This window comes from Prionailurus viverrinus, chromosome D3 (genome assembly GCF_022837055.1).
Source record: "Prionailurus viverrinus isolate Anna chromosome D3, UM_Priviv_1.0, whole genome shotgun sequence".
Lineage (NCBI taxonomy): Eukaryota > Metazoa > Chordata > Mammalia > Carnivora > Felidae > Prionailurus > Prionailurus viverrinus.
In genome coordinates this window covers 29,576,936-29,592,395 of record NC_062572.1, presented here as the reverse complement: position 1 = coordinate 29,592,395, position 15,460 = coordinate 29,576,936, and the positions used below count along the sequence as shown (strand labels likewise).

At 45.5% G+C, this 15,460-nt stretch overlaps 1 protein-coding gene across 5 annotated transcripts in view; it reads right to left on the bottom strand.

The window, feature by feature from the left end:
• Window positions 1-15,460, bottom strand: part of LOC125149073 (protein HIRA) — a 93,488-nt gene that overhangs the window by 63,171 nt on the left and 14,857 nt on the right. For 2 of the 5 annotated variants that reach the window (XM_047827663.1, XM_047827666.1), the window contains exons 2-5: window positions 9,154-9,216; window positions 7,295-7,405; window positions 5,965-6,055; window positions 4,541-4,635 (exon numbers count right to left, since the gene is read on the bottom strand). In XM_047827663.1, the coding sequence (XP_047683619.1) occupies window positions 4,541-4,635; window positions 5,965-6,055; window positions 7,295-7,405; window positions 9,154-9,216 (360 nt within the window). The other 3 variants (XM_047827664.1, XM_047827665.1, XM_047827667.1) reach the window with 3 other exon arrangements.

Here is a 15,460-nt window from a genome sequence, read left to right as displayed (position 1 = left end):
ATATCTGACACCCTCTTGCACTTAAAGAGTTATATTTCTGGTCACATGTCATTCCAGAAACTCTCATCATCATCCTTGCTGATTCTAGGAGGATAATCTTTTGTTTTGTTTTGACACAAGGCTCTTGGATCCTTAAACTTCACAGCCTCCTCCAGTGACCTTGGCTTCTACTACCTCAGGCACTCATTCCCAGTCATGCCCAGAGACCCTCCCTGACAGATCACTGCAACTCTTCCCTGGTCTCATTCCAACCCTCCCACACTCCTACCATCAACCCAGTGCTTCCAGCTCCCTCCCTCTCAACTCCAACAGGGCTTGCAGGTGCTATGGGCCTTCTGCTGTCTCCCTATTCGGATTAGAGTCCACCATAACCCTCTGCTCTTCTCCTGTGTTTTCACATGTGCCTGACAAAACCCAGCCTGGTTCAATCTAGCTATTTCCTCCCCTCCCCATCCCAGTCTTTCTTGAGCATCCTCCAATGAGTCTTCCACCCAACAACACCAAAACGAATAGCAGTAGCCAAGGCCATGGGCAGCCTCCATGCCATCAAGTCCAATGGTCAATATCCTCATCCTTACCTGACCCCCAGGCAACATGTGATGCACTGCTTAATCACTTTTCCTTCAAATGCTCTCTCCACTGTCTTAAACTGGCCTCCTCTCCGACTCAGCCTGTTTCACTTGTTCCTCATCACCCCAAACCCCAACCTCTACCCTTGGCCTCCAGTCCCACCTACGCTTCTCCCCTGTACTCAACTTTCACATATCAAAATGCCTATGCAGCAGGACACTTACACCCCTGCTAGACAATGCAAACCAAACATGCCCCAAAGCATTTCTAAACATTTCCCCCAGCAAACATTTCTGTCCCACCTACACACTTTCCATCAGGTGATGGCATATGCATCCTTACCACCTTCCAGGCCACAGTCAAGGAAGCCGTCCTGATTCCTTTGCTTATCTCACATACCCTACATCCCATCCACCAGGAACTCTGCCTCTGACTACTGCTCCTTGTGACTTCCACTGCCACAACCCAGGTCCACCGTCTCTCACCAAGATTATGTGAGCAGCCTCATCAGTGGTCTTTCTAGTGCCGTCCATAGTCCATGGAGCTGCCACAGGCCTTGCTTCTCTGCTCAAAGCCCTACTGAGCCTTCCCATCTCACTCAGAGAAGAGCCCCTCCTAGAGGCCTAGAAGGCCTGTCCCTGCTTCCCTCCCCTGTTCACTCCTTGTGTCCTAGTTCTCTGAATACACCAAGCACACATCCACACTCCAAGGCTGTTGCCCTGGCTATTCCTTTAGCTTGGTAAGTTCTTTGCATGTGCACACAGTTGTCCCTTAACCTCTACCTGGTCTCCCTTTGCATGTCACCTTCTCAGTGAGGCCTCCTCGAGAACTTCGCCTTATTTTGTTCCCCAGCACTTAACTTCTAGTTTCTGACATGAATAGTTTATTGTCTGTCTCTTTTAAAAGAATGTAAACTCTCTGAGGGTTGAACAGTACTCAGAACATACTGGGTGCTCAATAAATATTTGTTAAAAGAATTTAGGAAAAAATTGCGTCTTTATTTTATTCAGTTTTTCCATTTATCAAGTGGTCATTTTTATCTCTCTCAAAAAAGATTTGTAGTTGAAGTCTTACAGACCTCATATATTTCTTGGTAAGATTATTTCTGGGTATTTACAACTTTTGTTCCTGCTGTATAAGAGTTCTCTTTTTATAATTAGATATTCTAATTTGCTATTACTAATGAAAGATGAATAATTAACAATTTTCTTGGGGAGCCTGGATAGCTCAGTTGGTTAAGTGTCTGACTTCGGCTCAGGTCATGATCTCAGGGTTCGTGAGTTCGAGTCCCGTGTTGGGCTCTGTGCTGACAGCTCAGAGCCTGGAGCCTGCTTCGGATTCTGTGTCTCCCTCTTTCTCTGCCCCTCCCCTGCTCGTGCTCTGTCTCTCAAAAATAAATAAGCGTTAAAAAAAATTTTTAAAAAGTTTTTTCTTATAGAAGACCAATCCAATGACTCGTTTTTATTAGTCCTAAGTACTTTTCAATGTTTTTTAAGTTCTAACAACTGTGAGTTATAATATTTGCCATTGGTTTGAAAAAGACATAGGACACTTTCAGGTTAAGGAAATAACTTCCTATGGCCATTTTAAAAACATTTTTTAGAAATTGATGCTGAATTATCTGATATTCCTTTCAGAATACCTCCTAAGAAGACTGTCTTTTTAAAAGTAGGCTCCATGCTCAATGTGAGGCTTGAACTCATAACCTTGAGATTAAGAGTCGCATGCTCTACTGACTGAGCCAGCCAGGTTCCCCAACTATCTTTTCTTATTTAACCTCCTAGTATGTTGTTAAGAGTAATAGATTACTTTTACACAAAATTCTTCCAAAGTTACCAAATTCACCTGCATTATGTTTCTTATTTTTCTATCTTTTTTCATATTCATCTATGCTTTGTGTGTGTGTGTGTGTGTGTGTGTGTGTTCTTTTAAGTTTTAGAAACCCAGAGTTATAGCTTCTTTTGAAGAATAAATATTTCTACATTTTGGAATAATTTTTCTTAAAAGCTTGAAACAATGCATCAACAAGTCAACAAATAATTTAGTATTAGGAGTCATTTCTGATGACTCCAACTTCTTCATTGGTTAACTACTTTAAGAAGTTTCCCTTAACCTTATGGTATCAATTCTGAAAACTTGCATTTTCTAGATTATATTTTTTGGAATTTTATTTTATTTTTTTAGTTTAAAAAACATTATGCTGTACTCTGATGATTTTTTTCCCTCTAGGTTAAATGTTTTTCTAGGCCCTTTACTTCTAATTTCATCTAGGTCTTTTCTTCCTCTCCCGCTATTAAGTATGCCAAGTGTATGTTTTTCACGCTTTGCTTTTAAAACCCAGTGTTTTCTATTTATTTCTGCTTTCCCACTGATTTTTCTTCTTCCAACAGTTCTGCCCACCGCTGCTATCAGGACCACTGAATAAGCAGTGGGTAACCCTGCTGAAACTGGGCAACCCTACTTGCCTGGTAAAGAAGAGCCCTGGAGAGAAGTCGAGGTTATGGCTCAGCCCAAGTCTCAGGTTAGGAAACCCATCAAAGGTCTCATTGAGGCCTTACCCCACACTTGAACACCTACATGGACACTTTCTCCAAGTTCCAGAGGAGCCCAACTAGATAGACCTTGCTGTGAGCAACTGTGAATAAGTGAGGTTAAGTTACACGTTTTTATGGCTATCAACAATTACACAATGCTACTCTGTCAGTTTTCAAAAATGTAGAATTAATCTATGGTCACCTAGAGGTAAGTCTGTTCACCTTTAACATGTCTGTAGAGTATTTGCAGAGCATATCCTGTCAGCAGATTATAGCTGATGCCTTCCAAACCTCTCACTCTTGTCCCATCTTCTCCCAGGGCTCCAGGCTCAATTCCAATGGGTCTTGTGACATTCTTCCCCATCCCCGCTCCCCAAACTCAGCATATACCACACTGAACTGGTGTCCATCCCTGTAAGCCCACTATCATTATGGCCTGAGAGAGGACACCACTGGCAATGTAGGCACCAGCTAGGAATCTCCTTCGTCCCTCACTTGCTTTGTCTTAAGAATTTCCCAAGTCATTCTCCCTCTCTATCCCAATTATCCCAGGCCTGGTTCAGGCCCTTGCAGTTTTCATCTGAACCACTAAAACAGGCTCTTCTCTATACCTGTCAGAATGATCCCCCTCTTATACCTCAAAGCTTTTAATGGCTCCTGTCTCTTCCACGATAAAGGCCACCTTCATTAACAGGGAGCAAGAACCATCTGTGTCCTGGTCCTTGATACTCAGCCAGCCCCACTCTGTGCTGCTCCCTTGCCTTGTATGTAAAGATCTAGCAGTGGTGAAATGCTGCCAACCCACCATGCACGTCAGGCCTTTCTGGCTTCTGCTGTCACCCTGACTAGGAAAACACTTCAGGCCATTCTTGGGCAAGACCACAGGCTTCTATTCTGAGGTATAGTCCCTCTAGTATCCCTGGCATCTGAGTGTACAGCACATGGCTTATGACAGCTATTGACCGCCCTTCTTTCTCTTCAGTCCAAATCTGTCCCTTTCCATTCCAAATCTATTAAACATTTTGCGAAATTACTCAAGGTCAAGTGAAAAACTTTTCCTTGAGCCCCTTTTTATGTGTGCTCGTTTCTGTGGAATAAATAAAGTGTGCTTACAGACTCAGTGATCCACTGATGAAGGTAGTGATTCAGTTCACCAGGAAAAACAGCAGAACGTGGGGATTCTACATTGAAGATATAAACATATACCCCATGAGGGCAGGAGTGGGGGCACTGAATGCAGCTGGAGGCAGGCAGTGGGGATGGTAACTGCACAGACCTTGAGGGACAGGCTGGGTGTGACCGATGGTGATGGGGAGGGACGGCCCAGACGCAAGGCTGCTTTAAGGACCAAAACAGTCCACGGGGGCCGTGGAGGTGCTGCTGCTGATTTCAGACAGCTGCCAGGGCCGCCCACCCCAACAGGCAGCCCCACTCACCGCCTGAGTGACTCCGGAGGATAGAGACACATCGCCACTGCTCCACGTTGGCAAGCTTACCACTGGAGCCGAACACAGTGCTGGGGCCGATGTACCTGTGTGAAAGAGGAGTCAGAAAGGCACTCCAGGCATGCTCTAGGCACTGCACAGAGATGCTCACTGCAGCACAGCTTATCATGGCAGACAGAACAAAGCAAAACCAGACAATGGCTGGAAAGCATTGAATTGGTGAACAATAGAGGCTGATTAGGTAAGTTATGTTCCATGCACTTTATGAAATACCAAATAGCCATCACAAATCTTGTGGTAAAAGACTATCCACTGCATGGTGAAATGTTCACCATATATAATTAAGTGAAAGAAGCAGGCCACAGGACATCTTATACAATATACTAGATATCAGTATGTAAAGAAAAAGAATACATGTAACATGGGTATCATCTATGCGTGGAAAATGGTTAAGACACACAAAAAATACCAAAATATTAACTTTGGCTTTCTTCGGGTGGTGGGATGGTGATTTTCTTTTATATATTTTTTTCAGATTTCCAAATTATATACTAAATATGTTATTTATGTTGACTAAAGCAGCAAAACCAACAGTCTTTTTAAAGCCCTCTTGGAAAGCACTCATAGCTCCTGCCATGTGAGCAGTTGGGTGGGTCCCCATGAAGGTGGTGTTAACACCATTGATGCACAGAGCCTCTGTTAACATCCTTTGCTCCCATAGAACTCTTATAGACCCACAGAAAAAGTTCACCGAGTGGACCAAAGGAGACAGCATGCCTTTGCTCTCATGGCCATGTCCATGGGGCCACTTTGGCTAGGCAGTGGGCTAGGGTCTGGTTCCCTAGTCTGACTAGCCCCCAGAGTTACCTGGGGAGCTGGTTATGAAACAGAGTCCCAGGACCCACCCTGAGAGACTCAGTCTAGGTTTAAAGAAAATGTTTTCTAGGTGATGGTTAGTTCATTGTGGGTACAGAGCAGGACTTTGAAGGGGTACTCCTTACTATCCCAGGGTGAGGCTGACAGAGAATGAGGTGAATGGCAAAGAGGGTGGGCTCTGGGTCCCCTCCCCCAAATTCCATCAGAGCACCTTGATGTTTACCTATGTTGTATGTTGGAAAATTTCATTTGGAAAACAAAACAAACAAAACCACCAATATCAGCAATGGACAGGATGAGCTTTTCAGGTAGAAACTCTGCAGCCCTGTAAGGGGGTGACTGAGCAGGTCTCCAGGCAGGTAGGTGGCCTCCTGACACCCTGGTCAGGCTCCAGCTACTCCTGGCCTACGTGTCTTCCTGCTACTCAGGAAGTTGGAGCTCTATGGACTTCAGTGCCAGAGTGGGAAAAGGTGACTGTGATTAAGACCAGCCAAGAAGCTTCTAAAAATAAAATGTGAAGAAAGGAAAATGATGCTTACGTAGCCCGTTTCCACACCATAATCAGTTTGTCATCTCCCCCAGAAGCTAAATACATCCCACTGTTTGACCACCGCACACAGTTCACACATGCTGGGAAGAAAAAAAAATAGGGTGATGAAAATCCAATAGTCACGCCCATTTGCTTTATGCAGAGTCTGGCAAGATGCAAAGGGTTTATAAAACCTACTCTGTCTCAACTATTCAAGGCATCCACTGTGGGTAAGCCCCAGAAGAACAATCCAGTTCAAATACTATTCTACTTGTGTTGTAATAACAAATGACCAGGACAGAGTTTGGAGGGCGACACTCTGCACAACCTGAGAAGTGTTAGTGCTGGATCAAACAGTCAATAGGAGAAGGTAAGTTTCCATGAAAATTGATAACTAAATCTCATTATTTCAAAAGGGCTGTCTCATGATGAGATATGTTTCTTAGCAGGGAGAATTCTTAAAATGAGGGCAAGTACTAAAAAGGCTGAGATGCCCTTCCCAAAACTTTCAGGGGAGCAGCCTGTTAGAGCATAAATCTCTGACTTCATCCCATCTGTAGCCCTTTTAAATTTGGATTTTCCAAACTTGTCAGCACTGCAGGTTGACTGGTTCTGCACTTATAAATTAAGACCAGCAGAAATGCCTCCTTGGCCCCTGATGGGTTAGAGCAACTCACAGCTGGGCCTTTGGGAGCCCTGCAATACAAGGGACACTATCCAAGTTGTAGCCCACAAACGGCTTGCCTGTGACTTGTACTCCACGTCGGAGGGCACTGAGAGACAGATGGGAGAGCAAGAACACACAGAGTCAAGGAAGGGAGGACATAACTGTTAACGGAGCATCTCCGGGGAGGCAACTAGGTTGGAAACCAGAGCCAGATACAGTCACCCTGTTGCTCAGAGGCAGGAAACTAAGGTGCTAAATGTAGGAAAGGAAACCACAACACTGTCTGACCAACAAAAGGGTCCTGGCAGAGGGCCTCAGAGTGACACAGTGGCAATCTTGAGACATTTTGGTGAGTTGTCTTTAATACACCCTTCCCCAGAACCCTACTGCTTCCAGGTCGCTGGCCCCAAAGCCCCATGGTATCAGGCAGTAACGACTCATGAGCAGGAAATCACCAGAGGTACCTGCAGACTGTCCAAAGATGGTTCTGTGGGCGGGCCGAGTCTTCTGCCGAATAACTCACCCAGGTGTGCAGCCAACATCTGTGCCTTCAGACAGCAGGCCGAGGGGAGTTACCGCCGCACGGGGCCTTATCTTTCTAATTACAAACACATGTGCTAACCTTGGGCACTCTGCCAACACGCAAAGCCTGCAAAGGGCCACTCTGTAATACCTAAGTGATTGTCCATCTGGCAAAGCATCTTGGGAATATTTTCATCCTTCTCGTCATCCTCCTGGAGGACTGGAGACATATTCCAGATCACAACCTTCCCAGAATCCTGTCCTGGAATGAAGGAGCAAAAATAATTCAATGTGCAATAAGTAGAAATTTGATATTAACTCTGAGACACAGTCCTCATTTAGCTTTCATAAACCATAATGGACTAGATTGGAGGAGACTAAATTTGCATTACTAATATATGGAAAAGATGAAGAAAACAAGTGTTTATGGGGATCAAAACCGATGTGGATTTAGTAGTAGGCTGAGGCCAACCTGACTTTGAAAAGAACTCTGCACTAAAAAACAGGAGGGCACTGAGGTCTGGTCTGGCCTCTAACACAGATCTCTCCAGACTCCCAGAAGGTCCTCATCCAGGCCCAAGACCCAGATTCCTCATCTGTAAGATGAAGAGCTGGAAAAGTTGATGTCCCAGGACCCTTTCAGGACCCAAGGATAGCAGCACATCCCTGTTGGTACTTCGGTCCCTTTCCAGATGCTGCCTGGTTCCATGGCTGAATGAAATGTGCCCTGAACATAGGAAAAAAGGTTCATTACCTTATCTGCCCTTTGCTTTCACCTGCAGATGGGAGATCAACTGAAAGAGGGCATTTACTGTTCTAGTGTAATAAAGTGATACAGTATTCTGCTAAAAAATTTATGTGTGCATCTTGGCAATGATTTTTCTTTCTAAGCTTTCCATTACTGATACCTAATGAAAAGTCTAGCCCCTCACTGAACTAGTTTAGAGGAGTAAAAACCACTAAATGCCTACGAATGGACAGATAAGAATTACCATAAGGCATACCTGAAACTGCCTATTGGCCACTATGTAAAAATATTTCCTAAACAGCTCTTCTTGACCTTACTCTATTGAGAAGGGTGGGAAGGTATGCCTCTTCTTATGGATGAGGAAAAAACCCAGTCCCTCAGCTTAGTCCAGTGGCCGTAGGTGACATCATGGGCACCTTCTGGGTGCAGCCCACAGCATGCAGGAAGGAAATCAAGACCTCCCTGCATACCCCTGCAGCAGGAAGTCTATAGACAGCCCACTCTGCAGCACCCAGCCTGAGGACCTGGAACTCACAGAAGCACTCTTATCCAGGGAGTCGCTGGCCAGAGAAAGACACTGCTCTGGGGTGAAGCTACCAGGGACTGGGCTCTGGGAATGCTATTTTATGCCACCATATATATATCTTGGTGTAGTGGCCTGATAAATGACTGTCTTTCTAAGCAGGGCTATTATTGTGACACCGCAACACTGGATGTAGTACACTGACAACGCTATGGACCGTATTTTCAAATGGCATGGGCATTTTACTTGCCTACAGCATACTTGTTCTCTAACTCAGCCAAATTCCTCTGAACCCAGAAAATGGGCCTAATAACTACACGACTACCTCCATAGTTCAGTCACCTCCTCCTCCTTTTCAGATGAGCAAGTGTGGCCAGAACAAAGATGAGGAACCAACCTTAGCGTCTGGGACTGGGGCTCTACCCCCGGGACCACCTGCCACTCTCCGTGTTCAATAAGTTGGGGCTTGGGGACGCAAACTGATTTTAATATTAGCCCAATGAATAGGAATTAAAAAGATACACCCACTACCAAAGTATTTATACAGAGCAAGCACACTGGAGCCAAAAAAGAATTTTTATTTAACCTATTCAGATAATAGATTATAATTATACATTTTAAATGGAATCTTATCCATACTGAAAAACAGAAGTGTTCTATTTTCAGCTCAGTGGACAACCAGGAGAAGCAGAGTAAGGTGTCAGGGCTGAGTACTCCCTCTGTTACTCTGTGAACGTACCTTGTCCTCCAGTTGCGAACTTGGTCCCGTCAGGGTGAATATCAACTGAAAAAATTGGCTTGCCTAGAAACAAAGAAAAAAACACACACACACAACGTCTACCTTGGCTTGTATTCATTGGACAATATCAACAGAGTCAAAAATTTTGAAATGGTGGTTATCTGAGTAATATCTGTAATCACTGCTCCTAGGAAAAAATAATAGGCTGTTGATAAATTATCTGTAAGAGTGGAGTGATCTAACAGTTTCAGTTAAAGTATAAACTGCTGGAAGACTCTCCAAGTGACATTAAATAGCTTAGTCTAAAAGTGGCACAAAGCATTCTGTCACTAGAACAACTGAGTCCACAGATCACCTGGGCACTTGCACAAATGTCCAGCAGTCAAGAGCTGGCCACCTTCTGAGGACACACAGTTGTAAAGGCTATGAGCAGGTCACGACAACAGCTGAGTCACAACGGCTATACCTCCAGCCATCTCCCCATCCCATGGATCTGCACTTGGCTGACAGCCTGGACACATAAAGCACCCTGGCCTTTTTGCTTCACTGACAGCTGGGTAGGACCAGTAGCTGACTGCGATCACACGCATCACTTCCCTCATCATGCTTCTGATTCCAAAAGACCTCCTATACATTTGTGCTGCATCAAAGTCCGTGGAAAGTCAGTATTCTCAGCATCTCCTCTGGCTGAACTTCCTCTACAGGATGAGCCCTCATTCAACCATATATTCAGTCTGTCTAGGGGGAAGGACTATAGCTACTAGCTCCTAGAGTGCAGGGTGCAGACCCTACCAGGAGCCCATGAAGCTAGGTAGCTAGCTATAGCTTGGTGGACCAGACTGGCAAAGGCGTCGTGACAGCTTGAAACCCAGCAGACTACAAGTATTCCTGGGGCCTGGGGCCTGTGGGCATTTGTCTGGCTCCCTCATCTGCTTTCATGGTAAGAGTGGCATGTCAATTGTTGCCGTGTTCGTTACCACATTCTCAGCTTCTAGCATAGGTCTGATGAGTGGTGGCTCAGTAACATTTGGTTAGTGACAAATTAGATGCATGATGAATACCAGCAATCACTGATATAGTCAAGGTGCTATTGCTGAGGAGTATCTTAGTTGAGCATGCTTTGTCTCTGTTACCCAAGAGGAGTTGGCATGGACACCAGAACGAGGGTTACCAGCTCTAGAATCACATGGTGGCAAGTGCAGGCAGGGAGGGGCAGGGCAGAGGCAGGTGGTGGCTGCCTAAGAGCTCAAAATCCTGCTAGGGCTAGTGCCTAAGTGTAGAAAATAAAATATTGGTACTCAAAAAGGCAATGGCCAGCATGGGCCCCAAGAAACAGCCAGCTCACCTTACCTTCTTCTGGATAGCCATACCCCTACAGGCAAATTGAGCCTGAGCTTCCACAAAACAAAGGGAAATGTGCTCTCTTTCTTGTCATGTGGTAGTGGGGAAAACAGCTGTGCAAGGCCAGTATCAAGCAGGTGTGCCAAATGCAAGGGACCCATTTTGTCTCAGAGAACAAGGAGAAACCCTAGGAAAGTTGGAAATCACATTACATGTTATTTCGTCTCTACTACTTACTGAAATCCAAGACAACACAGCCTGCTACAAGCCCCTGACATCATACTGGCAGCTCCAGTCTCGGTCACCTCCAGGTACATACTCAAGAGTCGGAGCTCTACAGTGAAAGGTGAAACTTAGCCAAGTGGCTACCGATCGCCTTCCTAGAGCACATGCATACTCAAAGCTGTCCCAAACATACAGGAAATTCAGCCATGGTCTGATCTGGGCTTTTACTCCAAGGGTTCCCAAGACAAGCCCCAACACAGCTCGGTACTCTTATAGCTTTGAAGGAGCCAGAACCAGCAGTGGAGCACACTCCGGGGGCATGAGGAGAGAGAGTTATTGCAAGTTGTTCTTCCATAGTCTAGATGGCAGTCCCATCTTCATCTTCAAAAGAAGAATCCAGAAAACAATATACAGTAGGTAAAAGAAGGCAGGTGCTGAGAACACAGGTGAGAAGGACTGGGAATGCTCAAACTGGTACCCCTGTGCCTGTGCACTCACAACTACACTGGCACACCACACCCTTCCTGGGTCAGGTGGCTGCCAGGTGTGCTAAGCCAGAGAGCCTGAAATGCTGCTGCTGAGAATGTGCCACACTTTTCCACAGGCTGAGGACCTGGGAGGGAAGCAGTAGCAAGAAGGTGGATTTCTTGCCCATCTGGGCCATGACAAATGCCTGATAGGGAAGCCTCAAGAAACAAGAAAGGACAGTAGGGGCTCTGGGCCCAGGCTGTGCAGACCACGGCACTTACTGCTGAGACTAAGTGAGGTTCAGAGTACTGCCAGACACCAGAGGAAGGCAATGATTAGTACCACTAAGAGCCTCGTGAAATTCAGAAGAACAGATGTCTCCCAGTATGGTGAGGACAGTGGCGAGGAGTGTCAACCCCCTTAGCACCACCATCTCTACTCAGGACCTCCCAGGAAGCTGCAATGGGCCAGTCCTTGGAGGTACCAGCCAGCTACTCCTTCCAGGAGAGGCAGAGTCACACTGGGGTAAGCCCTGTGGACCTCTTCTTCCCAGTCCATGACATGCTCTAATGAGCATCTGATGTGCCACTCAAGCCCTGCAGGCAGCACAGCCCAGGATATTCTCTAAGTTTCACAGTGTCCTCTGAAGTAGATAGTTCTGACATCCTCATTTGACAGAGGGGGAAACTGAGGCACACAAGTTAGGAAAGTTGCCCAAGGCCACACAAGCTGCTTTTTCCAGAGCCTGAGATTCAAGTATGGAAATGTACTTATCCAGGGGGAAGCTAGGAGGGGATACTCCTGGAGATGCTGGAGGGCTAGGATGACACTGCCTGCAGGGAAGTGATTTAAAGCCTACAGATGAAAGGTGAAGTAGAGAGACAGAGCACCAGTGAGAGCTATGCATATGTGCACAACTAGTCCTGATGACCTGGGCTTGGCCTTGGACTTGCTATACTGAGCACTGATCACCCCAGACACCTCAGTCCCACAGGCCGGGGGAGGCAGCTATCTGATTAGGCTCCACTGAACCACATTTCCCCAGGACTCCTGCCCTTGTGTGTTTTCCTCTCCTTGAATTTGGGCTGGCTCTCTGACCTGTTTTAACAGAATGTGACTGAAGTGATGCTGTTCTAGTTCTGAGCTTAAGCCTCAAACAGGTCCAGTTCAACTTTTGACTTCTGGAGAAGCTGCCATGTGAGAAGTTAAAGTACCCTGAGACCACCATGTAGAGACCTCCAAGCTGGCCACATAAAAAGGGTCAAAGAACCCAGACAACAGTGAGAATCAAGGCCCTGGCACAGGACCCAGACTGACCTGTTCTGGCCCCAAGCTGCTCTAGCCACCCCAGCAGATTCTATGCAGAACTAAGTTGAGCTGTCCCTGCTGGGCCTGGCCAGGTTTCACAATCACAAATAAATAATAAAACAGCTATTGTTTTAAGCCAGCAGGTTTTGGGGGTAGTTTTTTATACAAGAGACTACTCAAAATGCTAATTCATTCACTTTTCTGCCTAAGGTAACTGGATCTGCATACTTGTCATTTTCACCAAAAAAGTTCTAGCTGACTCAGTGACAGTCTTGAGAAGGCCATCAGGGAGGAGTATCCACCTGACTATAGGAGTGCTTTTCAGTTCCTTAAGTATATGAGACATTGTATGTCCCCTCAAGAAGTACATCAAAATCACTTAAGTGTAAGCCAAAGACAAGCCTGACTCCCCAAGAACACTCAGAGTAGAGGCTACCTTAGCAGAGGGGCTCTGTTGCACAGGTACTCGTCATAGCACGAGTCTTGACCACTAACCCACTCATAGCATCAATAGGATGTTTTCTCATCCATCCACCTTGGTGGTTGTCTGCTATGAGCCTGCTACTGGACTAAGTCGAGGGAAAGTAAAGCTGTGAATGGCTCAGCTCTGCACTCAGAAAGCTCCTAGTGATGGATGTCTGCACAGGTGGAATGCTACCTAAGCTTGGCCTTCCTACAGAAATCACAATTGAAGTGAGTCCCAAAGGTTGAGGAGAAGTCAGCCAGAAGAGGAGGGAAGGGAATGTCAGGCAGAGGGGATATGGCATGAAATGCAGAATAAGCCTGACAAGCTGCTGCAGAGTGTGGGGAGAAAGGAGGCTTGGGAGAGGGGCAGGGCCCAGCAAGGCACCACTGTGGAAAGCAGACCATCTTCTATAGCTATCTCTGAGGCAAAGGAATGCCACGATCAGATTCACATTTCAGCTCCACAAAGCTGTATGGAATGGGCTTTTGTTAAGACTGGAGGGAACTGTTAAGCTGGAGGGGGCCTTAAGGCTCCAAGGGAAGACAGAACTGAGGGCTGGAAATAGGCCTGGGTTAGAGCAATGAATGCACCTTGGTGGAATTCTCAGCCCTATTGCTCATAAGTTATTTAATCAGAACAATGGGGAAGACACAGTCACCCTTACAAGCACCTTCTGAGAGAGATTAAGAGGCCATGTCACATTGCTTTGAAGACGTCACATTTCACACGTGAACATTTGTGAGATCAAGATGTGCTTTGGTGAAAGGTGTGACTGAGGTAATGGGCACCATGTTTGCTTTTGTAGAGATGTGCCACAAAGCAGAAGAAATACGGTAGTGCACCTACACAAAGCCACGAACATAGTGCTGGCTCCCTACCTCCTTTTAGCACTAGATTCTTCAGTCCAAGAAAAACAGTGGTTCACATTCCCTCAGTAGAAACAGACCTCCTTTTTTCTAAAGGGCTTTGAGGTACAGCTGAGGAAAAGGATCTATGGCCTGACTAGTTAGAAAACCCTTACTGTGGCATAGCACAATGATAAAGATGAATTCCCAACTGCCTCCTGCATTCCATCTTTCTTTGTACTGTGACAGAGACAAAAGAGAAAGTAATCCATTCCCTGGATCCTAGAGCTGCCAAGCAATGTCACATCCTCTGAATGACAATGGCCAGCATCCTCTCCCTGCACACCCACTAAAGTCCATTCTCCTTGGGGCTCTGCTTCCAGGTCCCCCCTCCTGGACACCTTCCTGCACCCCTCCTCAGACCACATACAATACCCCGTTGTCACTCTCTCCACGGAGCCATGACAGTTGGCCCCTGTCCCCTGCCTGGGGTTGCTGATCTGACGACTGCAGCACAGTCTGCATATAGCAGGAATATTATTCTGCATATAGCAGGAATAAAGAGTCAATCTCAGAAGCTGGATTCTGACCAGGTGTGGTAAGGTAGAATCCTCCTTCCTTACAACAGAGGAAAAGATTCCTGGAGGAGCCCACATGTGGAACTTAAAGTCCAAACAAAGAGCAATGGCCAGAGAGCACCAGGAAGGGCCCAAATGAGAGTAGCCGGCCCTCTCAGTGGCCTTCAGACCTTTGGTTTGGGCTCCTGTCTTCGAGCCTTTATGCTCTGACAGCTCACGAGGCAGATCCAATGATACATCTGTGATGTGAGCATGCCCTGCTGAAATGGAAGCTTGGGGGAATTTGAGGTTTTCACCCAATACACATTGTTCCTGGAATCACTTCTCTCCTGTATAGTCCATTAATACCTGGTTTTAACAAATTTTGGTAAATCTGTAACTAAAAATGAAACATGGGGAAATGTTTGAAACATTTATTAAGTGAAAAAAGTTATAAAACAATATTAAAATATAAGATGGGTGCAAAGGACATGATCTACTATATAGAAAACCTTGAAGATTCCACAGAATAGATGAATTTAGTAAAACTGAATGACACAAAATCAACAAACTTAGTTGCATTTCTATACATTTAACAGTGAAAAATACAAAACAGAACCAAGAAAACAATTCCATTTAAAACAGAATAAAAAAATACTTAGAAATCAACATAACCAAGGGGGCCAAAGAGCTGTACAGTGAAAACTAGAAAACAGCGCTGAAAGAAATTAAAGACAGAAATAAATGGAAAGACATATTGTGTTCATGAACTGAAAGACTTAATTCTGTTAAGATGTCAACAATACCCAAAATTCTACAGATTTAATTCAATCCCTAACAGAACTGCAAGGACAGGGGTGTCTGGCTGGCTCAGTTGGTCGAGTGTGCAACTCTTGATCTTGGGGTTATGAGTTTCAGCCCTGTATTTACTTGAAAAAAAAAAAACATGCACACACACACACAAAACAAAAAATTGCAATGACATTTTTGGAGAAATAGAAAAACCCATCCTATAATTCTTATGGAATGTCATGGGACACCAAATAGCCAAAAGAATCTTGGAAAAGAACAAAGCTGGAGTCTTAATGCTTCCTGAT